Below are 26,056 nucleotides of genomic sequence, written 5' to 3' on the forward strand. Positions count from 1 at the left end.
ATAAACATTATTACAGTTTGGTAGTACAAGGGAAAACAGCCATTTGGAATTTAAAGATATACTGTACAGTGACTGATATATTTGCAATGCTGTACAATTCCCCTCATCGTACCCTGTAATTTGTCTGAGGCAGGTGGGCCTAAAATGAGCTTCTATATAAACAAAGAATGAAAAACCCGCAATTGAAAATAGTTTATCATAAACATCATAATGGCCTGGAACCAAGGTTTAACAGCAAGTAATAATGGTCTTATCATGGAGTGAGACAGTGAGTTAAAGGAGACATTATAGTCTAAAAAAAGCACAAATACAAATAAATGACCTGGGGGCACCTTGAATGATGTAGAAGAAAAGGAGCCTCTGGGCAGTAAGTGATAGAAAGAAGAAGAGGGAGACAGAGAGGGTTTGGCTGTATTAGAGTTTGGAGCAGCAAAGGCTCAGAGACTTACAAGTAGGAACACGTGGACAAGGCCAGGCAGATGCTACGTGTTGCTGGCTACAGCTCAGAGGCTTGCTGGGGAATGCACAGTTGGCCTCACCGTACAAGCTCTGCCTCCTCTTAACGCTCCATGTAAACCTATTTATGCAAAGAAAGAAAATAAATAAATTTTTGCCTCAAGTAAGGTGATCCTATTAGAGTTGCTGTTGCTCCTTAGGCCTCCTGAGGGTCTGCACCACTCATAACAAACACATGACGCCCTCCACCATCAAACAGCTTTCGTTCATAAATGCTTCTCCCAGGGAGGCCCATAGACTGTATGGGGTGGCCTGTCAGCTTTTTATTGTGGTAAAAAGTCGCTTTATTCTCATTAACAGGTCGAAACTCATGACAAAATTGAGTAACGTGTTAAAGCTCAGGCTTGTGCTACTTCCACAAAATGCCAATGACAAACTTTGAATTTCCTCCCTTGAGTTGGCTAAACTTGGTGGCTCCAATTTAAATATTTAAATTCTTAATTTTAATTTTGATACTCCTTCTGTTTCAGCTTAACAACTGTTTCTTGGATGAAGAAGCTGACAGCAATTTCTTTGCTAAAATATGCTAAATATCTTGTCCACCAGTTAGAAAGCATATAGCTCTGAGGCTGCAGTGGTAGGATATTTGAATGTAGCTAAAACACCGTAAACTCATTCTGAGCCCTTCCACCCAAACCACCAGTCTGAACTCTGAGAGACTCGCCACAAAAAAAAGATGTATTATAGATTGCAGCAACTCCAAACACCAGAAAATTACCAGTTCTATTTAAACGCTGTCCTGTCAGCTTCGGCTTCATTTCACTCATGAAAGTCACTGAGAAAGTACATTCAAAGACGGATTCCATGTAGTGATAAAACATTTCATCTTAAGTTTGCACTTTCAAAAACAAAAAGTCATATTATTGCGCTGAAGGTTTTTTAAAAGTTAAAATCACAGACACCACACAGGCACTAGGGCTTATCAAATGGGTTTCCTCTCAGAAATACAGCAGGACCGTGTGAAACAGGACTTCCCTATTTTCATTTCACTCAAAACACCCTGAACCCTCTGATAACTGTGTAACTTTAACAGTTCCCCCTCTCAGCCTTCTATTCTTTTTTTCATCAAAAAAGTCACTTAAATGGGTGTGTCTTATTTTGAAAGTGCACTTGTGGCAGTTCAAATCACTTGTTGTTGCATTATGCATGTGCTACAAACAATGCCTTTAAACTATCAACTAACAAGTCAGTGTGCTTTTTTAAAATGTAAAATGGTCAACACCAAAAGAGATGCCTGAAATTATTTGAAAGGAAGGATAGAATATACTGGAGAAAAGCTAGACTTGGATAATTGGCTCATACTTTTTCTATATTACAGTTGATTCATTCACAAAGGGCAGTTTTTTGCTCATGCAGTGTTTTATTTGAATTCAAAATTCCAGGACATATTTATACTACTACGTTGCACTGATATTAGTTACAAAGCAGCATCTCCATGCTCAAGAAAGGTGATGTAAACCTGCTGCAGGCTGCAATGGATGCATGACATAAGGCGTACCGTAACAGCTTGCAGAAAATAGGGAGAATTGTTTTTAAAGAATCAGTGAAATAGAGATTGACAGCTGTCTGTCTGTTTAACAAGTGTTTGAGAAGACACCCATCTTTTATTAGATGAAGAGGAACAGATGCTTAACAAAATGGATACAAGGTTTATTTCAGAATTAAAACATTCCCTTTTATGATCACATACAATACAATATTATTCCATAGTTTGATGATTTCCACTACTGGATCATTCAGTCTAGTGCATGTGAGAAATGTCTGCTACTGACAACAGGACAGATTATTTGAGTTGAATGTCAGAAAAAGAAGAAGGCAGCAGCAGACAATAAATGAAAGGTCAACTAGGGCCATACTGTAGTTGTAGAAGCTGCAACGTGTCCACAGTGTAACCAGACTGCTTTGTGGATCTGCCAAATTTTCTTCTCTCTCTCCCTCTCTCGCTCCCTGTCTCCAACATCATGAGATGTACATGCCTCTTTTGGAAAAGTTTGTTTCAACAGAGGTTGTTGTAGATGATATAAAAACTTTGCTCATTCTGGATTATTGATTATTTTTAACTTTGAATTGGAAACAAAGATTAAAGCACTATTATTGTTAGCCTGCATTGTATTTGTATAGTTGGGAACCAAAATGATGAGAAAATGTTAACATGTCATGTTGACTTCAAATTGACTTTCCTTAAAGGACAGTACACCTGGTTACAATCAGTTATACATTTGTGCTTTACTGTTGGTGTGAAATTGCAGTTAAAGGCCCAGAATCAAGTTTTTATAAAAACACGAGTGTGATTCCCTCAGAATGTCCTCAAGGGACAGAAGCGCTGAAGAACTTGTGCATAGAACATTGTTTAGTCATCATGCATCCTCAAATTATCTTGGTAATAGTTTAATCTTCATCTGGTTTTCTCTCCGTGCATAAATGGCGCACGAAATACATCATTCTTAACCCATTCCTTCTTTAATGGAACCGCTGAGCCCATGAAATAACTTCCTGTACAACAGCATATCCCAAATAAACTGGTGCCAAATTAAGGCTAAACTGCGATGGATAAGCTATATAAATAAAATCATCCAGAGTCCAGAAGATGAAAAATCAGCTCAGCGACACAATGTCTCAGGTCTGATGCCGACTCCCCCAAAAAAAGCCTCATTAGGAAACATCCATGGAGAAGCATGAAGATGATCAAACACGTCTGAACGGTAGTGAGCCGGCGCGTAAATGATGAGTGTCCTCATCATCCACGTTTGAGCTGAAACGTGAACTTTTTTGACATGTTTAAAGACAGCCCCTCTCTCTGATGAAGGAGGGACTCTGGGACTTGAACATGTACAAGTTATCTGGTGCGCACAGGACCTCCCCAAAAGTTTTGGCATATAAAAGCCAAGCTAACTCATTTGTTTAGGCAGTAGGGAGTTTCAGCTGGGGTCTGGATTTTGGAGTTACACACACACCGGACCCTGCCCTGTATGAGTGGTGTCTGAGGAAAAAAAGGATTCCCCCTGTGTCGCAAAGAATCTACATGTCTAATATTTAGACATGTTCAGCTTTGTGGATATTCGGTTAGCGCTGTTGCTCAGCGCAGCAGTGCTTTTGGCGAGAGGTCAAGGCGAGGAGGATAGTAAGTATCATTTTCAAACATTGATTTGAGTTGTTTTGGGACTGTGGCATCCTAAGGATGTGAAGAGCCCGCAAGGATGCTGAGCAGTTTGTTGGAACTGAACTATGCGTGATGCCTGACTCCAGCGCGCAGAGATTATGAAAGTTGTTAACGTTGAAGCGTTTTGATGGGGTTTGTTTTGGGGGGAAGATGTGGAAGCAAATGGGAGTTCATAGAGCTTTTCTTTATTGTTTGCTGCTCTCATCGACGTGCAGACACATGCACACTGTGCGTCCGCGCAAACATAAGGGGAGCAGCTGCACTATCTCTGATGCGCAATGACAGGACATTGAGTTCAAAGAGAGTTGAAGCAGAGCACAAGAATGTATAAATTAGAAAATGGCAAATCCATTTGAGGAACTCTTAATTGCATTTAGTTGGATGTTTCTCAGTACTTTCAACATGAATGCATACAAAATGAGAAGACAAAGTTTGTTGCGGAACCATAACTAATAAAGTGGACAAATGTTCAGCTATTAGAAGGTTAAACTTTACACAAAAACTTCATGACGATGTCCCACTGAATTTAAGAACATTTGTATAACATTTCGTAAAACTTGGTTTAATTAGCTGAAAAAAGGACAATGGAAAAATCGCCCAAGCCTGACGTCGACATCAAGAAAAAAGTCTAGACATCAATTAATCACCATGCAGAAAGAAGGGTGCGGAAGATCTCGTTTTGTAGGTCAACAGCGCCACTCAGTGGCAAACACTGGAACTGTGTTTCCATCCTCCAAACCTCTGCCCTCCCACCTCCAAGGCCCACACATCCACCAGATTGAAAAGTGATTAGGCCCAGTGTAATTTTCCACTCCTAGTTATTGAGGAGAAAGTCTTGAACTCCATCTGATCAGAATTGTTGGATAGGTGCTTTTGCTGCATTTTTTCTGTTGAACATTCAAGCCTGTATTCTAACATTTACCAGGCCCAAATAACTTGCACCTCCTGTAGACAGGCACTGATGTTATACTTCATTAGAAGATCTCTTCCTGATCACAAATAACTCATTAAAAGTTGGTTCCTGTGACTCGAATAAAGTCCTAATCTAGCTAGAATGATACAAGTTCTCGAACAAAAACAAAAATGGCTGTGTGCCACAAGTCAGAGGCCAGAGCTGATTAGTTTACAGACCAAAAATTGAAAGAGCAATATTGTTCTGCAATGGGAAAAATACTAAATAATTATTTTGCTGAATATTCTGCTGTTCTGCAAACAGAGCCTGTTGTCTCATCTAAGCCTATTGGGCACATCTGGTTCCCATATGATTCACTGTGCAGGTGTAGCCAATGTTAAACTAAATCTTACCAGCACGTTGTACATCATTGTGTTTACTGATGCTAGACCTAATTTGGGGCATTTATTATACAGAGTGTTAAGATGTTCCTTCTTTTTTGTATATTGATCTCATTTAATGTTACCAAACTCACTGTGGTTTTCTCCTCTCAGGCTTATTTGGCAGCTGCTCATTAGACGGACAGTTGTACAACGACAAGGATGTATGGAAACCAGAGCCCTGCCAGATTTGCGTCTGTGACAGTGGAACCGTCATGTGCGACGAGGTGATCTGTGAGGACACATCCGACTGCGACGACCCCATCATCCCAGACGGAGAGTGCTGCCCTATCTGCCCCGACACCGCGGGTACTTCACCTTCATCCTCCTCAGCATTTCTGTGGTTATTTAGCTTTGTGGCGCCACCTGGTGCCTCCCACCTCATCTCTGACCACCCATGGCTCTGTGGCCACTAATGGACTTGAGGCCCTAAGCCTGCCTACTCTCCTGAGGATTTTTATTCAGAAAATAATCACTTTGGATTTACCTTTTGTTCATTTTATTTTCAATATGCATTCTTTTAACGGTGGATTATACCTGCTCTTTGGCGAAGTCTGGCAATAATTAAATAATATCCCAACATGCCTACCTGTGCAGGAAAACTGCAGGTGGAACACACGTCACGTCTCCCAATATATTATAATTTATTTCCCTCCTTTTGTCACTACAGAAAATATTTATGATCAAATGAATTTTCTAGTAATTTTATGAAATACTGTTTTTCATTGTAAAATTATAGTCAACTCCCAGCCTGGACCTGCCACATAAACATTTACATTATTTTGTAAATGTCCAACGTTTTGAGTGTGTCTCTCATTAATGTTTAAGAGGTCTTGACATTTTCTTTTTCTTTGTTGGTTTAGTGGACCCACCCGTGATTCCAGATGGGAATGAGGTATTTGGCCATTTATCTTTGTTTTATATTTAAAAATATGTGTGACTATAAAAGCCTGAGAAACGTAATATTGGTCTCTCTTTGGAGATGCAGGCATGGCCCAGTTTAGTTTGTCTGTTCATATTCTAGATGATGCACTTGTTTTTTACAGTCTGGATGAAACATTGCAGCATAGCCTCACTCCCTTTTTTCTGTCTATCCGTAGCCAACAAAGGGAGACGTTGGCCCCAAGGGAGATCCGGTAGGTTCCAGTTCACTTCAAGAGACTTATTCTGCCCTTTAATGCAAATGACACCTATGTTATTTAGAAAAATAATTGCATATATTTGGACAAACTAACTGTGGACAAGAACAATGTTTAATTCTTGAATATGATTATTTTCTATAACAAAGAAGTTAGATGCATTAGTCCCATCACCGGCACATTAGTGTTTCCCTGTGTGTTGCTCATTGTGTTGTATTGGTTTGGCTTATTCAGTACAAGTCATGTAGCACTGCTACACGTGGTTGAATAGGTTGAATGCGTGTGATTTGCAATGTTTTAAAGTCATAATTTTTCTTTGCTAAACCTTTCACCAATTACTGACAAAAAATGTTATGGTGAACACAGTTGTGTTATATGTTGGCTCATTGACGTAATGGTTTCTGATGAACTTTGATAATTAGGTCACAAGGTCAACAGGTCATCAAAAGTTGAAAGGTCACATAACGCAAATTGGTTTATTGGTTAATAAAGCAAATTGTAGTAATATGAAATAAGTGTAAAGTAACAATAGAAAGAAACACAATTCAGAATTGAACTAATTTTGAACTTTTTTGCAAATGTGTGATTCAAAAGCTGGTTCACTTCCATTTTGAGGCACAGCAAGAAGCAAAAACTATCAATATCTGAAAATAACACTAAAAAGACTTGTGATAGACATTACAGAATGTGCAGTATAGCAGTGTCATTTGTCAATATAGATCAATATTTCTTAGAAATGACAGTTTCTCTACTTTGGTTGCCTATGAGCTCTTCCTGTAAGTTAAGGATGAATTACATAAATTAAAACACAAAATAATTAGTAAAGAGTAATGCTAACCGACTGTCTGCCTTACTTTTCTACAGGGTCCTGCTGGTCCTCCTGGCAATGATGGACTGGATGGACAGCCTGGTGTTCCTGGCCCTCCCGGCCCCCCCGGCCCCCCTGGCCTTGGCGGAGTAAGTATCTCCATGTCACAACATCCAGGAAGTCTTCAGGTTGCGTTATATACATGACACGATTCTGTTTACAAATGAGAAACAGCTTAAAAAAACATCTGAGTTTCCCTCAGAGGCTCTCTTATTCATACAATGATCAACTTCTGTATCAGTTCTACCAAATAGTTCTTCATTTTGCACACATTTGAGGAGAAAGATCAGCAGGAGATGCTTTGTGCTAGAGAGAAGCAGCTAGGAAATTTCCTCCGTGCATGTTTATTTCACCATTGGGAGAGCAGACAGCTCCCTGGTCCTCGGGTTTAGTTCTGGGGAAAATGCACAACATCAAGGGCTTGATCTGATCCCATTAAAGTTCCACCAAGCAGAACATGTTAATGTTGAACTCAACATCTGTGCTACATTTTCATTACAAATCTTTATACTGTAGCATGTGATTTAAAGTAACTTTTTTGGTGTCCTTATGCGCTACATTAACTGTAAGTGTTATTTCACCTATACTCAGTGAATAATTTCTCTTTCTACTACTTCTTCTCCCCATACAGAACTTCTCTCCTCAGATGAGCTATGTTGACCACTCCAAATCCAGCGGCGGTGGAACTATCCCTGGCCCAATGGTATGAACGCTTTTTCTTAATGCACTCTTATTGCCAAATATGTTCGTGTTTGGACTGTAGGTAATAATCTTTTCTGATCTTCATCAACAGGGTCCTATGGGTAGTCGTGGTGTTCCTGGACCCCCTGGCTCCTCTGTGAGTATTCCCAGTTACATCAACGCTAAGATTCTCATTGTAACATAGCTAACTATCCGCATCTATTTTTACATTGCATCTAAGATCAATGCACAAACATTCAAATCTGTTGTTCTCTGTTATCCATCAGGGTCCCCAGGGTTTCACTGGCCCCCCTGGTGAGCCCGGTGAGCCCGGTGCTTCTGTGAGTATACCAAAAATCTTCCTCTAAATCAATGTTTCAATTTATTTGTCTGTGTCAAAAATGTCTTTGGAGTTTTGTCCACATTATTGAGGCATGACACTTTGCTGCATTTACCGGTTTTCATGAACTTTAATTTAAATGCGATTTGATAAAAATAAATTACATGTATGTATTTGTTATTGATAGCCCCTGTTACTTCCTGTTAATCACTGACCCACTTTCACACATCTGCACGCACCTCATTTTGTCAGCGAAAAATACCCCCTCACCCCTTCTTCTTTACCTTTAATGACATAGTGAATGTTCAAACACTTACTTCAAATAGTAAACATTAATTTAGTGCTAATCCAGTCATTTACTGTGTTTCCTTAGGGTGCCATGGGTCCCCGTGGTCCCGCCGGACCCCCTGGAAAGAACGGAGATGATGTAAGTGATTTATTGATCATTTTCATTCCTGTGCATTTATATCCACATTCTAACTGCGTCCTTGTTATTGTTGTTGTCTTTGTGATATAAAAATACATATGTAATATGCTCCTCTATTACGAGCCATCCAGAGCTCTAAAATAATCTGGGACAGGCCTGCTCATCGTCGCCAGGGTCAGAACTAAACATGCACAAGCAGCTTCTAGTTTCTAAGTACCGCTGATCTGGAATAAACATTCAGAACACTTGATCTGCCTCAACCCTTTTTTTTTGTCAAATCAAGACTTAAAAAAATTCTGTTTGGCATTGCTTACCCTGAATTAATTTAGAGATAGACATTCCTGCATCTCTATGTTTCAATTTTTTTAATGAAGTTTTAAATTGTTCTGCTTTATTTGTGTCCTATGTTTAGGCTCATGTAAAGCACCTTGAATAGCCTTTGTGTCTGAATTGTGCTTTATAAAATAAATTGCTTGATATATGTCATAAATCTTAATTTGAAATGTATTTATTGTCTGAAGGATACATACATAGTCAGTTAGGGGTCATACTTCCACACAATGATCAGCCCATACTAACCTCATACTCTGCGTGTCTGCAACAGGGTGAGCCCGGCAAAGCTGGTCGCCCCGGTGAGCGTGGAGCTGCTGGCCCTCAGGTGAGTGATGCCCACTTAGGGCGAGTGTCAGATGATGGTCAGCCACCAATGATTACTACATTGGCATTTTATCTGTAACCTGTTGGTTTGCATGAGGTAATTTCAAATAAGTTGCCAGTATGTTCAGTAGGTCAGAAAACTCTCTAGTTGCAGAAAAACCCTAAATATGAAAGTTTGATAAAGAATGTGGATGCATTTGCGTGTTGTTTCTTACACATCTCTTGTTTTCCTGCTGCAGGGTGCTCGTGGATTCCCCGGAACCCCAGGACTCCCCGGCATCAAGGGACACAGAGTGAGTTTGGAAGAACATTGAATACCCCAAAAAATCACTGTCTTCCGCTGCTGTGATGTTGTCACTGACCCTGATTGATTTTGTGCACAGGGATTTAGCGGCCTGGATGGAGCTAAGGGAGATGCTGGACCTGCTGGCCCCAAGGTAAGATGGCAGGATGTGCTGTTGGTCACCTAAGCAGGATGAAACAGAAATATCAGTTTGAACAACAAGAGCTCATTCTTCCCTCTGTATTGGTCTACAGGGTGAACCTGGTGCATCTGGTGAGAACGGTATCCCCGGTGCCATGGTACGTTTTTGTCTCATCTCAATTTATTGACACATACATCATCCTTTAGTTTAGCAATGCCAAATTATTGTTTTTTGTGTCTTGTCTAGGGTGCTCGTGGTCTTCCTGGTGAGAGAGGTCGCCCTGGACCTCCTGGCCCTGCTGTAAGCGCTGCTCTTCCTGTCATGCTATAATTTGAATACTATTTATGAAATATGAAACTATTTAATTTGAATCTATACTTTTATACAAATACAAATGACTTTAATCCAATCTTCTCCTCTGTAGGGTGCTCGTGGTAATGATGGCAACACTGGTGCTGCTGGACCCCCTGTAAGTATTAGTTCTTATTGAACTGCTTTAACTTTAATGGGAGGTGTTTGAAAGGGCATACCACCTGTGTAAAACTGTGAAAGGGTTTGATGCACTGCTCTGTAATTATCATTTCATCAAACATACGGATGCCTGCTAACATCACGTCTCTTTACTCTTTAGGGACCTACTGGACCTGCTGGTGCCCCTGGCTTCCCCGGCGGTGCTGGTGCTAAGGCAAGTCTACCCAATACATTTTTCATATCCAATGCATTTGCCCATAAACATGGTAGGGGTGGGAATCACCAGAGGACCCAAGCTTCAAAATTATTGGCATTTTAAACATATTGCCATATTCTGTGATATAATGCAATCCATTGCCTTTTTTCCAACTTCAAGTTATGTTCCCATAGAAAAACTTTATGTTTTGTCTAAAAAGATTTTTAGTTTTTTTATCTAACTTAACTGCACCATCTAGTGGGAAAAAAACAATTGATATTTTATTTTTCTGTTAGAGAACGGGAAAATTCTCATATGCAATGTTCAGCACATGATACAAGATTGATCCCTATGCGTTGGAAAATATTACGGTACTATGCTGTATGCTTGTTTCCCCCCAACCACAAAACAGGCTGTCCAGGCTTGCAAGGGTTATCACCCTTCATGTCTAATGAAACTTGTGTGTTGCCTTCAGATAAGGGTTTTTCCTACAGCCAGGGAACCTAAGGAGAAACTTTATCATAACTTATTACCCTCTCACTGCTGTTGTTATCCACTTGAAGAGCTGTCTCAATATCTCCCTGGTCTTTCTCATTATAGTAGGAAAACTGGGGGGTATCGAAGGATTAAGCTCTGTCACTCTACAGCCACACGTCAACCATTAGCCACCAATGTGTAAATCTGAAAACAAAACATGTGTCTTGAAATTTGGACCCCCGGTGAACACTGTAGCCATCAGATGGCATCTACACACGCACGCATGCACACACTTCATGAAGACACAATACACACATCCAAAAATTCTTCTATGCATGTGCTTTGGAAAATTTCAAATTAGACTTGAAAAAGGAGAATCCCGGCCCCCGTTTCAGCCCCTCTAGACCTTTGACAAGAGTATTTTTTTTTTTTTTGTGGCTTTTAGGCCTTTATTTGATAAGATAGATGAAGACAGGAAAGCAGGTAGAGAAAGGGGTGTTGACATGTAGCAAAGGTCCGCGGGTCGGACTCAAACTCTGGGCCGCTGCGGTAAGGACTGAGCTTTGTTACACAGGGTGCATGCTCTACCAGGTGAACTTCCAGAGCACCAGTAAAGAGTATTTTCAAATATGAACACTAAAGATACTCTTGATAAAGGTCCAGCGGGGCTGAAACGTTAGGTTCTTTAATAAATGTTGATGCTGTAGCAAGAGCAGAGTGCAGGATCTTCCTTAGAAACTGGGCTACGACAACAGCAGAATCAAATGACTGTGTGGAGACTTGCAATAAAACCAATTTAAGATCAGTGTGGTGACTATTTACACTCTTCACTTGTACTTGAACTCTCAGTGCAAGCTGAAGAAATAACACAATGAAATGTCCCACTGGTATCAATTGACAATGTAATGTAATTGTATACTTAATCTCTTGGGTGCCAAGTTGGACTTCTTGTTTGTGATTTCTAATTGATAGATAAATAATAGTATACTATTATTATAGCCCCTTGTCAAAACAAAGTGGCAAGGTGCTTCACATAGCAAACAAAGAATACATAAAACATAACATAGAAGCACAACATTGAAAGAATAGAAGAAAGGAACATTGTAAAGATGAAATAGCACAACCCCAAAACAAAATGGAAACTAGAAAGAAAGAGATTTACATTATTCAAATGGCAGATTTTGGAGACGTTGTTGCTTCCCTTCACAGGGAGAGACCGGACCTGCAGGAGGCCGTGGAAATGACGGACCCCAGGGATCCCGTGGTGAGCCTGGTAACCCAGGACCTTCTGGACCCGCCGGAGCTGCTGTGAGTAGATACTGGACTTTATTTTTCTGTTAAAAAATAGTAATGCAATTCAGTGCTGAACGCTTTTTATTTCCTTCCTCTCCCACAGGGCGCCCCAGGATCTGATGGCCAAGCTGGTGCTAAAGGTTCTCCTGTAAGTATCATGTTCACTGATTACATTCATGCCACTTGAATTCTGCACACATTGTGTTCTGACACCCCAACTCTCTAATCCCACAGGGTGCTGCTGGTATCGCTGGTGCTCCAGGTTTCCCTGGCTCTCGTGGTCCTGCTGGAGCTCAGGGAGCTGTTGGTGCTCCTGGTCCCAAGGGTAACAATGTAAGTAGTGACACATGATTGTGTGAATGTTTGGTACAAACACAAATTGCTTGTTCAGTAATAGAGATGAAATGTGTGTTTTTCTGCCAACAGGGTGACCATGGTCCCTCTGGTCCTAAGGGAGAGCCCGGTGCTAAGGGAGAGCCTGTAAGATTTATAATCCATTACATCCATTTAGCATGCTGTGGGATATTTAGGAAATAAGTGTTTCTAACGACATTGCTTTCTTTTCCAGGGCCCCGCTGGAGTTCAGGGACTTCCTGGCAACTCCGGTGAGGAGGGCAAGAGAGGAGGACGTGGAGAGCCCGGTGGTGCTGGACCCCGTGGACCCCCTGGAGAGCGTGTATGTCACTTCTTTTTTCACATGGACTTCTGTTAGACACTGTAGTCACAACAAAATCCCCAGGGGATTTACCCCTGAAGTGTATTTGCGTAGTTAGTGACGCGTTTGGTTGGTTGGTGTGTGTGTTTGTTCTTTTAGGGTGCCCCTGGTGCTCGTGGGTTCCCTGGTGCTGATGGAGCTGCTGGTGGTAAGGTGAGTTAGTCAATCCACCCAAGGAGTCCTCAACAAGCTCGGGAATACATTTAGCCACAACGTCTTAATGTATTCAATTAGATTTTAATTAAGGTGGCAAAACATAACAGGAGTTACCTCAGAACACTTTACAGATACAGTAAGTCTAGCCCACCCTTTATCATTTACAGATAGAGACCCAACAATTCCCCCCAAAGAGAATGCATTTGATGTTACCACGAAGTGGAAAAACTTTCTTTTTACTTGTAGAAACCTTTGACAGAACCAGGCTTTTAATGGCCGGCCATCTGCCTCAACTGGTTGGGGGGAGAGAAAGAGAGAGAGAAATATGTAACTGCAATATATACAGAAACATGACTCACCCACTGAATGTAGCTGTTGAAATAATGAAATGACATGATGAACAGTAGCAATTATTAGGGATGCAATACACTCAAGTCACAATTTGATAAAATTCAGGAACTGTGGAAAAAAACTAAAACTAAACTAAAACTAAAACTAAAATTGTATTTTATCCTAAATATCAAACATTATTACTTAGACCAAATCCAAAATTCAAAACAAATCCAAAATTCAAATAACTAAATAAATAGAAAAAAACTCCTCAAATAAATAAACCAAGAAAATGCAGTGACGTCTGAAGTGAAACAAGTGGAATCAAAAGTAGATTTCGCCCTACGCATCGTGATTTTTTTTTATCTCAACCAGTTGTTATCTTTACACATTTAAAATTTTACCCGATTCACAATCTTACATCTCACGCTATGGGAGTCAAACCTTAGAGATAAAAGTTAAAAGTTAACCAAGAGATAATTTTTCTTATAAACTTCACCAACTTGTGGAGATTTCTCTTGACTCTTCCCCAACTTGTATGACAGGGAGCCCCTGGTGAGCGTGGTGCCAATGGCGCATTGGGAGCTCAGGGAGCCACTGGTGAGTCTGGAAGCCCCGGTGCTCCTGGCGCACCTGGATCCAAGGTGAGTTCTGCAACACATTTCTTTACAGAATAATTCTATAATCTTATAACTAAACATAAATCTCTTTGTTTGTCTTCACACTCACCAAATGGCCTTCCCTCCACAGGGTATGACTGGTAGCCCCGGAAGCCCCGGCCCCGATGGCAAGACTGGACCTTCTGTAAGTATTGACTCACAAATAATTTCTGCTAGTAATGACGTAAAAGTGTACTTAACCCTCATGTGATCCTCGGGTCAAACCTGTTTTTTAAAGTTTCTAAGTCAAAAATGTGGGTTTCTTTCAACAAAATTGCCCAAAAAATGACACGGTTGGTTCATTCACAAAACAGGCTGTGATTATCCATCAACATATGTTCTTCTGATTGTAACTTAATTAGGTTTATACTTTAATGTAAAGGAGGTTTATTGAACATGAATTCAAAAAGTGTTGAAAAAATGAGGCAAAAACAGTTAATTTTCCATAAATAAGTGTATAACTATAGTGATAATTAGTTGTTATAAAGTTGGCTAAGAAGATCTAACATGGAATTGGGTGATAATTTATACTTTGTGAACAAGCAAAACAGACGGAGGACAACTCAAGGGTTAATACAGTGAAGAAGAACTTCATCTTGTAAACAATCTGTTTAATCATCATAGGAGAGACAACCTGTGATAAGAGAGATATTTATTTTTCAGTATTCTCTCTTTTTGTGATGATCTGTAGGGTGCCCCTGGACAAGATGGACGCCCTGGACCTGCTGGCCCTGTTGGATCCAGAGGACAGCCTGGAGTTATGGGATTCCCCGGACCCAAGGGAGTCACTGTGAGTTAACGGCCCCATTCATTGTGTTTCATTCATTGTGTAATAGGATCATTACTTGCTAGTTTGTACAACCCTTCCCTAACCTTTAACTAATTCATTTGTTGAAAGTCACTCAAATATGATATCACCAAGAATCAGAAGTAGTTTTCAGATTATGTTTCAACCCATGAAAATGACATCTAATAGGAATAACTGATCCCTTGCACAGCAGATGTAAGTGTGGCCTTTATTCTTTTTTCTAAACAGGGTGAGAATGGTAAGCCCGGTGAGAGAGGTCCCGCTGGTCCCACTGGCGCTGTTGTAAGTACTATGTATATCGATTTTTTACCAATACAAATCAAACTCTACCAGTGTAAAATATGTTTCTTATCAGAATGATCAAAACTGTTGATAATTGGTTTGGGCAATGTTTTTGTTCACAGGGTGCTCCTGGCAAAGACGGTGACGCTGGTGCTCCTGGACCTTCTGGTGTCGCTGTATGTATCTTAACTTCATAAACTAAAACTAAAACTTAACTATAAAGTGTTGTGCAAGGTTCTTCACCCTTGAATTTCCTTTTTTTCTGTTTAGGGACCTGCTGGAGAGAAAGGAGAGCAGGGACCTGTTGGTTCTCCCGGATTCCAAGTAGGTTTTTAAACGCGTCTCGAAAGCCTGAGTGCTGCCTTTTAAGTTTCGCTGAAATATTTCTGAGCTGTGGCACAATTCCACTTGTCCACCCTAAAATGACTGCCTTTCTTCCTTGCGCAGGGTCTTCCTGGACCCCAAGGTGCTACTGGTGAGACTGGCAAACCTGGTGAGCAGGTAAGAGTCGCAGGGATGCCCAAATCTTAGGTCGTTTCTGCTAATAAGGTCTCCATGCATTTTATTTAGGGGAAATTTTTTCACTGGTTAAAATAAATTCAAAGTCTTAGTTTAAACATAAATAAAATGGTAAATAAGTGTCTGTTATGAAATTTTGTAATAACTCTTTTTGAGTAGGAGTTTTGTCAAACATTGTTTGGAAGCGGCGAAGCGTTTTTTTGTCCTTAGAGGGTTAAATACAAATCCCATGAAATCATGTAGTTTTACGGGTATTTGAAGTTTTAATGTTTTAATTCATTTGTCATCATACGCCTGTTGTTTTTTGGTTCCTCGTGGGAGATTCCTAAACTTTTTCTTCTCCCCTGTCTCTCTTGTGTTCAGGGCGGCCCTGGTGAGGTTGGATCCCCTGGCCCAGCCGGACCAAGAGTGAGTACATCCTCCATTTCAGAAGCAAAGCATGTTCATCATTAATACACGGTAAACCCCATTCACCTTGCGTCTTGAGATGAATTGGTCGTGACCCATGTGTCCCTCTTTCCTTCAGGGCGACAGAGGTTTCCCTGGCGAGCGCGGTGCCCCCGGCATCGCCGGCCCACCTGGAGGACGTGGTGCTCCCGGCCCTGCTGGGAACGATGGAGCCAAGGTAGGTTAAAAAACAAACAACATAAACACTTTTAAAAGGTGGAAAAGTTCTCACACAGCTCTTGAAATGACCCAATCATTATGTCAACAACACTGCAAAAGTACCAATATATAACATGCAAATAAATATTAATCCAAGACAGAACATCCTTACAAGTACAAGGACAAATCCCTGTTTCAAACAGTTATCCTGCTTGATTATACTGAATACAACATCCATCCATCACATGCCATGTGAGATGGTCAGAAAGGCGAAACTTTAATTATTCATCATAGAATACAATGTAGGGAAATTCAATCTCTACAATTAAGATATCCCAAGAATAGGAGCAGTGGACAGGCATATGGCAGCGTCTGGGGGTGTCTCGCTATTTGACACGAGAGCCAGAGGAGCCGGTGATCCAACTGCCGATTCTCCCTGGGCTTGAACACAGGTCTGGTAGGGCAGTTGGAGAGGCATTTAGAAACCATCACAATGCTCCCCATCCTTTATTTCCCACCCTGGATGTATCTAAGAGAAAAAATAAAGCATGGTTATCCGCCTTATATTTGCCAGTACAACATACAGACATTAAATAGATATCTATTTTCATTGTGCTCAGAGTAGCAGGGTGCACAAAAATAGAATAAATAGAACAAAAGTAAATAGAAGAAAGACAAATATAGTGAATATGAATAGAAGCAAATAACATGCATGTTTTGTAAGTAGTAAAACACGTTAAAAAGTATCCTTAACAACAGTGGTGATGGTTTCAGCATAAAAGTAACTGTTTGTGCAAAACATTAAGGCAAACAAGCAGCCACAGTCACTCTTTCAACATTAAAACTATTGATTATAATTATGAATAAGAAAACTTAAATTTCAGCTCACCTAACATTGTTGTCTACTGCAAGTTTCAGTGGATGGTTCACTTGCAGTTGATTACCTATGGATAATAATGTGTATATTATGTGCAGGGAGAGCCTGGTGCTGGTGGTGCCCCTGGAGGTCAGGGAGCCCCCGGTATGCAGGGAATGCCCGGTGAGCGTGGAGCTTCTGGTCTCCCCGGTGCCAAGGGAGAGAGAGTAAGTATCACACCGGCACAATCAATTTTTAACTCAGTTCTGCTTTATTGACCTGAACATGAATATAAGTGTTCAAAAGCCAATGGGAAACAGTTTGATTTACTGGTCATTGTCATTTTTTCAGAGTTAGACGCAAAGAAAATAACTTACAGTGTGAACTCACCTGAAAACCTTATTTTTGTACGTGATATTTAGTTGATTTTTTTAAGTTAGGAGTTAAAATGGGTAAAAAGACTACTCACAACTTTTTGTAAATCACTTTTTTAAACATCTTAAACTTAAATGTCTGAAAGTTGCGAGACAGGTAGGAAGAAGGTTATTAGACAAATATGAAGAATACTAAACTGTACCTTGAAATACTTACCAAAATTATTATTTCAAGCATGAGGTGTTTCTGTTAGATGTCCCTGACAAATAACCAAAAGTGGTTAGCAAAGTTAGAGAATAGAGAAGATTACTCTCAGTTTTTTCTAATCGATTAGACAAATATCAAGTTTATGAGTTTAATGAGCGTTCTCTCTTCAGGGTGATGCTGGAGCCAAGGGAGGTGATGGTGCTGCTGGCAAAGATGGCGTGCGTGGCATGACTGGTGCTATTGGAGTCCCTGGACCCCAAGGTGCTCAGGGTGAGAAGGTGAGACCTTTGAATATCAGTGATCCAGGTTCATGATCTTTGCTGGGATGTTTATCACTCAATCTTTTGAGTGATAAACAGAAACGTTCCTCCACTTGGTCATTCAAGCAATCCCATCATTTCCCTATCTGGTTTCAGGGTGAGCCTGGTGCCGTTGGAGTTGCTGGACCCACCGGTCCTCGTGGTGCCCCTGTAAGTACACCTGGTTGAGGACAAGAAAACAAACACAAAATATACTTTTTTCTGCATAGCTATTACACACCATTAGCAGGATATCACGACACTTTAAATGTTAGGCCCTAACTCTTCTCATTACTTTGACAGGGCGAGCGTGGAGAGACTGGACCCTCTGGACCTGCTGGATTTGCTGGACCTCCTGTAAGATCTCACAATCTCAAATTTGTTTATTCAAATTCATGCAACGACAACCTGTCACATTCACAAAGTTACACATTTATACCTGGAAGCTGCCCACAGTCTGATCTGCTGGCTACTGAGCATTTATTTATTTAATTTATTTATTTATTTTTCTTGCTCATGGGCACCTTAGTGGGCGTTCTTTCAATTTCACCCCACGCAGATTTATCCTGTTGGTTTGGGTATTGAACCAACGACCTCCTGGTCACAAGCTCTCTTCTATAACCTTTAGGCCAGCACTGCCCATTATATTTCATGCAATAAAACAGATATTAACCTACAGATGTCGATGCTTTCCATGCTGTTACAAAGCCCACTGTAAGATAAAAACCTGTGTTGAACTGGTTCTCGTCTTGCCCTCCAACCTCAGGGTGCTGATGGTCAGCCTGGTGCCAAGGGAGAGAGCGGTGACACTGGACCCAAGGGAGACGCTGGTGCTCCTGGTCCTGCTGGACCTGTTGGAGGTTCTGGTCCTCAGGTAGGCCTACATGTCACACAAATACATGTATTTGAAAAACACAAGTCACAGTGTGCCAACTTCAAAAAAGTGCAGAGTTCAGAATTAGAAGGGTCAGAATTGACTTTATTGTCATTGTAAGTACATACAACGAAATTTTGGGGGGAACATAACATACGCACGCACACTCAGAGAATTTGAAGATGGTAATATGATTAAAACTAGATTACAATATTAAAGCCATATGGAGTTAAAATGCATGTTATGATTGGAAATAATTTTGAATGGTTAGATTTATTCCAAGATTTGTTAAACTAATTGTGCTTCCTTGTTGTTTTTGTCACCAGGGACCTTCTGGTCCCGCTGGAGCTAAAGGTGCTCGTGGTGGTGCTGGATCCCCTGTAAGTATCCCGTCTACATGAGCGATTTTGTAGGATTCGATGACACGCTGTGACAGTGTTGCTGAAATCCGTAATGCTGTTTTTAAGTGTCACCTCTGTTGCCTCTTTGCGTTTGTGTGTGTGTGTGTGTGTGTGTGTGTGTGTGTGTGTGTGTGTGTGTGTGTGTGTGTAGGGTGCTACTGGTCCCCCCGGACCTGCTGGAAGAGTTGGACCCCCTGGCCCCCCTGTAAGTTTCCCCCTGTCCACATAAGCAGCAGTTTTCACCATCACCAACACATTTTTGTCTTTAGTGTGTTTGTACATTGCCATCATGGTCCTCAGCAGAGTTCCCTTCACTGACCTGAATCCCTCTGCATGTCTCCAGGGAGCTAGCGGGGCCCCCGGACCCGCTGGACAAGTTGGCAAAGAAGGAGCAAGAGGAGCACGCGGTGAGACCGGTCCAGCTGGTCGCCCTGGTGAGGCTGGCGCTGCTGGAGCCCCAGGACCAGCCGGAGAGAAGGGATCTCCTGGCTCTGATGGATCCCCTGTGAGAGCCTGCTATAGTTCTGCAACAGAATCAGAATCTGTTTATTGACCCTCTCAGGGGAATTGTTGAGTTGCAGTTGCTTACAGTCAAATAAGGCAAAAATGAAAGTAAAAAAAAAACTAGTCAATGAGTGTTTAAAGTACCATAGCTAAAGTGCAAGAAATAAAAAATTCAAGTAAAAGTAAAAATAGATTGTGATGCTATGTAAGTACAGCACTCAACTTTTTATAGCCAAAAACTATACTACAGTGATCTCTATTCCATTATTTGCCTGCTAACTGAGTGCTGTGTGGTTCTGTGCAGGGCGCCCCTGGTACCCCCGGACCCCAAGGTATTTCTGGACAGCGTGGTATTGTCGGTCTCACTGGACAGCGTGGAGAGCGTGGTTTCCCTGGTCTGCCTGGACCATCTGTGAGTATTCATCAAGACCAGAGTGCATTTGGCTAAATATGTCAATATCTTATTAACATATTTTATTTTATCCAACCAATAAGATAGAATATTAGTTGGATTTTTGGATTAAGCAACAATAAGTGTTTCCTATCCATAAGGACAGGACAATAATGTACAAATGCAACATTAAAGTTGAACACAAAACCTGTTTCTCATAATAGTATACCGCACTTGATCACAGGCTAAATGTGGACTATTTCTAAAGCTCTCCTCAGATGTTCCATCTGCATGCAGAAAACTGACCTCTCTCGTGTTTCTCTTCAGGGTGAGCCTGGAAAGCAGGGTCCTCCTGGACTTCATGGTGCCCGTGGACCCCCCGGACCTGCTGGACCCCCTGGACTGTCCGGTGCTCCCGGAGAAGCTGGTCGTGAGGTACGAGACCTTTAGAGTGCCTTCACAGTTGGGTCTCGGACACAGCAAATGCACCTAAACATCCACACATATTCAGCATTCGTTGGTAAATAAGCCTGTATTAGCAGTGATAAATATGATTAGTGACAGTCCTCGCCGCTCTTCCACAGGGATCTGCCGGTCACGATGGTGCCCCTGGTCGTGATGGAGCAACTGGCCCTAAGGTAACCCTCCTCTGGATTCAATTTTCATCAATGTTTTGCCTTTAGTCCAGCATAGCTTCCCATTACCAACAAAAAATGAGCCTTTGGCTGCTTAGCATTGTCTCACTGGAGATTTGCTTCCTGTAGGGAAACCGTGGCGAGAATGGTCAGGCTGGACCCCCCGGACCCCCTGGTGCTCCTGGACCCCCCGGAAATGCCGGCCCCTCTGGCAAGACTGGTGACCGTGGAGAGTCTGTAAGCTCCCTTTCTGCTTATCTAAAAAAAACAAAAAAAAACAACAAAAAAAATGATTTGATCTGATTTTCCCGATCTCTCTTTCCTTTAGGGTCCCGCTGGCTCTGCCGGTCCTGCTGGCCCTGCTGGTGTCCGTGGTCCCGCTGTATGTTCATTGTTACATAATATGCATCGACATCGTATATGAAAGTCGTTTTTGAGATATTGCTCCAGATATTGCTGAGACGACATTTTAACCTCCTGTTGTGATTATTCAGGGCCCTGCAGGTGCAAAGGGAGACAGAGGAGAGGCTGGTGAGGCAGGAGACAGAGGACATAAGGGACACAGAGGATTCACAGGCATGCAGGGTCTGCCCGGACCTGCTGTAAGTAACTGTTTGAAAGTAATAGATTAGCAAGCAAAAATCTACAGTTTACTGCATCAAACAATCAACTTTTCTCACTTCCATATTCAAACTTTACTTTTTAATTCGTATTATTTTACATTCACATATTCTTCTGCTTGTAAGGGGGCTTCTGGAGACAGAGGACCTGCTGGCGCCTCCGGACCAGCTGGACCTAGAGTAAGTACATCTGCTTCAGAAATTCACCACCAATTGGGGACTTGGAGGTTTTGCCTTTAGTGTTCTGCAGCATTTGTGAGTCAGGACGTCAGATATTGACACATTTCCATGTTTTATATCTGCACATAATGTCAAGCTGAACTGTTTTTGATGTTGCTTTTGCTCCATAGGGACCTTCTGGATCTAATGGCATCCCTGGAAAGGATGGCGTGAACGGTCTTCCCGGACCAATCGGACCCCCTGGACCTCGTGGTCGCAATGGAGAGATGGGACCTTCTGTAAGTTGCACTATGATCTTTGTCTTAAGCAAATAGTTTGGATATTATGAATGTTGTCTGCAGTTTGTAAACCCCCTGGTGTTACCAAACAGGGTCCTCCCGGACCTCCTGGACCCGCTGGGCCCCCTGGACCTCCCGGCAGTGGATTTGACTTCATCAGCCAGCCTATTCAGGAGAAGGCACCCGATCCCTTCCGTGGCGGCGGCGGCCACTATCGTGCCGACGATCCCAAGGTTATTCAAGATCGCGACATGGAGGTGGACACCACCCTCAAGACCCTGACCCAGAGAGTGGAGAAGATCCGCAGCCCCGACGGTTCCCAGAAGAGCCCAGTCCGCATGTGCCGTGACCTGAAGATGTCCCACCCTGAGCTGAAGAGCGGTGAGTACAGATCAGAGCCGCGATTCAGCATGTAGATAATGATAAAGATGAGCTCAGACTTAAACTGTTTCATGTTCTTCTGTTGCAGACTTGTACTGGATCGACCCCAACCAGGGATCCTCTCTGGATGCCATCAAGGTCCACTGCAACATGGAGACTGGCGAGACTTGCATCTACCCCAGCGAGTCCAGCATTCCCATGAAGAACTGGTACCTCAGCAAGAACATCAGAGAGAAGAAGCCCGTCTGGTTCAGCGAGTCCATGACCGGTGGATTCCAGGTAAGAAGTCAATAAGATGCACTACACATCTTCTTTGTGAACTATTAGACCAATGTGACCTGTGAAGTCAGTGACAGTAAAGCAACCCTCTCTTCCCTCCACCATGCAGTTCCAGTATGGCAGCGATGGAGCTGATCCCGAGGACGTCAGCATCCAGATGGCCTTTGTGCGCCTGATGTCCAATCAGGCCTCTCAGAACATGACATACCACTGCAAGAACAGCATTGCCTACATGGACTCCGCCACCGGCAATCTGAAGAAGGCCCTGCTTCTCCAGGGATCCAACGACGTTGAGATCAGAGCCGAGGGCAACAGCCGCTTCACATACAGTGTCAGCGAGGATGGCTGCACGGTGAGCTCTCTCTCTCTCTTATTGTCTTGGAGCATGCAGTAACATACATTTCTAAAGGGAAATATGTAAAATCATCCTTTAGAGACGCAAGATGGCAACTCACTTTTTTTTTTTTTTTTTCAATTTCTGACTTTTACTTCTTTTTTTGTTCCTCTCCACAGTCACACACTGGCACATGGGGCAAGACAGTCATTGACTACAAGACATCAAAAACATCCCGCCTGCCCATCATTGACATTGCTCCTATGGATGTTGGTGCACCTGATCAGGAATTTGGCGTCGAAGTTGGCCCTGTTTGCTTCTTGTAAAAAGAAAGAAATATGGACATGACATTGTTGTTTTTTTTCTAGCAGTCATCTCTAAATCCTTTTCCTATGCATTCAAAACTCATTTGGCTGCCATTGGTCCACATGCTTAAAACCACTCTACTGAAGACGATGTTTGTGTTTTTCCAATCATGAGAAGTTTTTGGGACTGCTACTTCAACCAAAACCAACCACAAGGACACTTTAAAAAGAATCTTTTGTTTCCACTGGCAACAAGAAAATAATATATACTTGTGTAAAATTTCCCCCTTGGAGATTGAGAAAAAAAGAAAAAAGAAAGGTTTACACACGCAATGAAACACAGGTGACTTTTGCCATTTTCTACCACTGCGGAAGGACATTGAAAACAACAAATGATGTGTACCATTTTTCTGGTGTTAAATAAATTGTAAAAAGTTTGAAAAGCGTCTTCTTGTTCTAAATTCTTGAAAGAAAAAAAACACCTGAATGTTGCTCCGACAAAGACCAGCGAAAGAGCAAAAACAAAGAAGTTCACCTTCATTGCAATATGTAGATGGCTACCTCATAACAAGAAGTCAAGACATTTTTTTCTTAAATGAGAAAGGGTATATTTTACACAAGTTTAGTGTGGGGAAATCAAAAACATTCAAAGGTGCTATTGCCATTTCAACAAGGACCAGTTATTGGTGTTTGATGGTGAAACTCTCACTGTCATACTGTAATTATTGCCACTAATGCCTGCAGAACCTTTGGTGCTACTAAATTCACTCATTGTCTTGTTGTCTATGCAGTGCAATGGTTTTCTTCTTAAGTGTTCTGGAAAGGTGATCACTGCAGATGTAATGCATGCAATCATGTCTTTGTAGATAAAAAAAAGCAAGTGACTCTGGTTCAATATCATTTCCCTGCACATTTGTCCAGTGTTCATCCCTCTGTCTGTTGCCCCCCCCCCCCCCCGTGGAAAACTCCTCTTCACTAAAAAAGAAAACAGCACACGTCTCCCACCTTGTTGTTTATGTTGTTTGTTGATGTCTTTCGCGAAGGGTTTCTTAAAAAAGAATTTGAAGAAGACCCACTTTCATGGTTTAAAAGAGAGATTCTGTACTTATTTTGTACATGTAAAATAAATTGAGATGTTTTTATTATTTTGGGTGCTGTAATAAAGCATGTGAAGTGGTCTACTCAGTGGCTGAGATTTCACTGTCCTCTTTTGCAACTGTTGTGAAACGAAGATCTGATGTTAGGATTTGGAGAACATCTCCATACACTGAAGCTGCATTGCACATTATTTGAGATACCCCTGGAGACCACGCATGTTAGGCTGATAGAGACGTTAAATATGGTTCAGGAATCAACTGTTCCACAGCAGTTGCACAGAGTAAATTTCTTTTAAGCAGCAGTGAAAACAAGGCCAACGTCCAATAATTAAACCTGACTTTTCTTTATTAATACACACATATTTTTATTAAATCTGCTGGTAAATGAAATAAAAGCTAAAACAGTAATAGAGTGCAGCAGAAGTCAAATGTTAATCAGATACATAGCCATTGCCGTTTTCATATCACTTGCTTGTTTTTTAGCTCCATAATCACCAGAAACTAGGGGACTTGTCCTGTTAACAGGAGAGGAGACACGTCAGACCCAAAAACTCCCACATCAGATGAAGACACACCAGCGACACCTTCTGGGTATCTCGTGCAACAACAGCTGCTTTCAAGGGAAGTTTAACACTGAATCCAAAGGAACAGGAGAGCTGCACTGCTCTATGGTGGTTTGACATTTTCAGGTTTTACTTTGAAATTTTGGCCCCAACAGCAAAAGCAGAAAATCTAAAAGATGTCGCCCTCTGAAAAAAGATTAAACCACCATCCTTTGTGATATTAAAAGGTGCCCAGCCACACAAAACCCTTTTACTTGCATTTTTGGAAATATGTTAGGTTCCTGTTTGTGTGTTATGTCGTGAATGTGAAAATGAACTGCTACCTACCTGTCAGCTGTAGCTATTGACTATAAATGAGCGGAGAAATCAGGCTAATACCAAAAGCTGGTCAGTCTGATGTCATGTTGCTTGAGCTCATTACTATTCATGACCTCGCCCAGTTGCACTGGGTAAAGGATACTGATATCAAAGCTTTCATTGGCTAGCTGTTAGCCAATCAGAGTCGAGCAGCTTAGCTCATTGAATATTAATGAGATCTGGCACAAATGGAGCTGAGTCTTCCTGCAGGCTTTCTACACCACGCTAGAATGGCTTGAAACAAGGTAACCAAGGCATATTTTCCACAAAAAATATTACAGAGTCCATGGTAGAACTTCAGACATTACCACAAAGTAATGAAATACGTGTGGCAGGGCACCTTTAGAGCAGTGATTGCAAACCATTTTGGATTTTGCCCCTTTAAAGTGACGCAAAGTCTACACATGACCCCTGTAGTTGACCTAGCAGCTTAACCAAAGAGATGCCAGGGATCTCTGAAATTACAGACATGAGTGCTTCCCTTTTTACTTCAACTTCAACTACTACTAATAAACATGTCTGTAAAGAAAGCCTTAAAAGAATGGTTCACAATTCTTCAGGTTTGTCTTAAAACAATAGTCACGTCCCTTTATGAGCATGGAAACAGGTTTTACAGAACGGGCTAACTGGGCACAGGGGCCCATAGTGTTTGGGGCCCTGACTCAGAAAATGTTGCTGAAAAAATACACACAAAACGTTCACAAAGAAACACAAAATGACCACAAACATACACTAAACAACAACAAATGACTACGAAGAAACATAAAACTACTAAGAATAGATGCAAGGGACACAAAATGACATTTTAGGCTTTGGGGATGGAGAAACCAATTAATGTGACTTTTGATATTTTTAATTAGTAGTGAAAGATGGTGGAATACAGGACATCTCAAACAGCAAGTAACAATTTGGCAAACTACACACTCTTTAAAGTGCTCATATTATGCTTTTTAGCTTTTTCCCCTTTCCTTCATTGTATCATATACTGTATCTTTTTTTGTGAATGTAATAGGTTTACAAAGTGAAAAGCCCAAGGTCCATCCCAAAATTCGTCTTGTGAGAG

At 41.6% G+C, this 26,056-nt stretch overlaps 1 protein-coding gene across 2 annotated transcripts; it reads left to right on the forward strand.

Moving 5' to 3' along the window:
- Positions 1-3,371: 3,371 nt before the first annotated feature.
- Positions 3,372-24,164, forward strand: col1a1b (collagen, type I, alpha 1b). Of its 2 annotated transcripts, none has more exons than XM_034861269.1 (51): positions 3,372-3,637; positions 5,123-5,317; positions 5,872-5,903; positions 6,109-6,144; positions 7,012-7,104; positions 7,647-7,718; positions 7,809-7,853; positions 7,984-8,037; positions 8,410-8,463; positions 9,068-9,121; positions 9,360-9,413; positions 9,504-9,557; positions 9,658-9,702; positions 9,792-9,845; positions 9,970-10,014; positions 10,177-10,230; positions 11,899-11,997; positions 12,086-12,130; positions 12,217-12,315; positions 12,409-12,462; positions 12,551-12,658; positions 12,797-12,850; positions 13,729-13,827; positions 13,934-13,987; positions 14,534-14,632; positions 14,879-14,932; positions 15,055-15,108; positions 15,203-15,256; positions 15,380-15,433; positions 15,815-15,859; positions 15,978-16,076; positions 17,033-17,140; positions 17,666-17,773; positions 17,912-17,965; positions 18,098-18,151; positions 18,561-18,668; positions 18,995-19,048; positions 19,221-19,274; positions 19,413-19,574; positions 19,878-19,985; positions 20,292-20,399; positions 20,549-20,602; positions 20,729-20,836; positions 20,928-20,981; positions 21,094-21,201; positions 21,346-21,399; positions 21,570-21,677; positions 21,770-22,058; positions 22,147-22,337; positions 22,447-22,689; positions 22,851-24,164. In XM_034861269.1, exons 1-51 carry the CDS (start codon positions 3,556-3,558, stop codon positions 22,995-22,997), a joined length of 4,368 nt encoding a protein of 1,455 aa, XP_034717160.1. In that variant the 5' UTR covers positions 3,372-3,555; the 3' UTR covers positions 22,998-24,164. The 2 variants fall into 2 exon arrangements, with proteins under 2 accessions (XP_034717160.1, XP_034717161.1); XM_034861270.1 differs by having other exon boundaries at positions 5,872-5,895; positions 6,107-6,144.
- The last annotated feature ends 1,892 nt before the right edge of the window (positions 24,165-26,056 follow it).

Source organism: Etheostoma cragini, chromosome 21 (assembly GCF_013103735.1).
Source record: "Etheostoma cragini isolate CJK2018 chromosome 21, CSU_Ecrag_1.0, whole genome shotgun sequence".
Classification (NCBI taxonomy): Eukaryota; Metazoa; Chordata; class Actinopteri; order Perciformes; family Percidae; genus Etheostoma; species Etheostoma cragini.

Excerpts from the sequence above, each read along its gene's own strand:
- col1a1b (XM_034861269.1), top strand. The coding sequence starts at position 3,556 with ATGTTCAGCTTTGTGGATATTCGGTTAGCGCTGTTGCTCAGCGCAGCA. Across the intron at positions 10,015-10,176 it reads CTGGTGCTGCTGGACCCCCT|GGACCTACTGGACCTGCTGG; the intron begins GTAAGTATTAGT and ends TTTACTCTTTAG. Across the intron at positions 12,131-12,216 it reads CTGGTGCTAAAGGTTCTCCT|GGTGCTGCTGGTATCGCTGG; the intron begins GTAAGTATCATG and ends CTAATCCCACAG.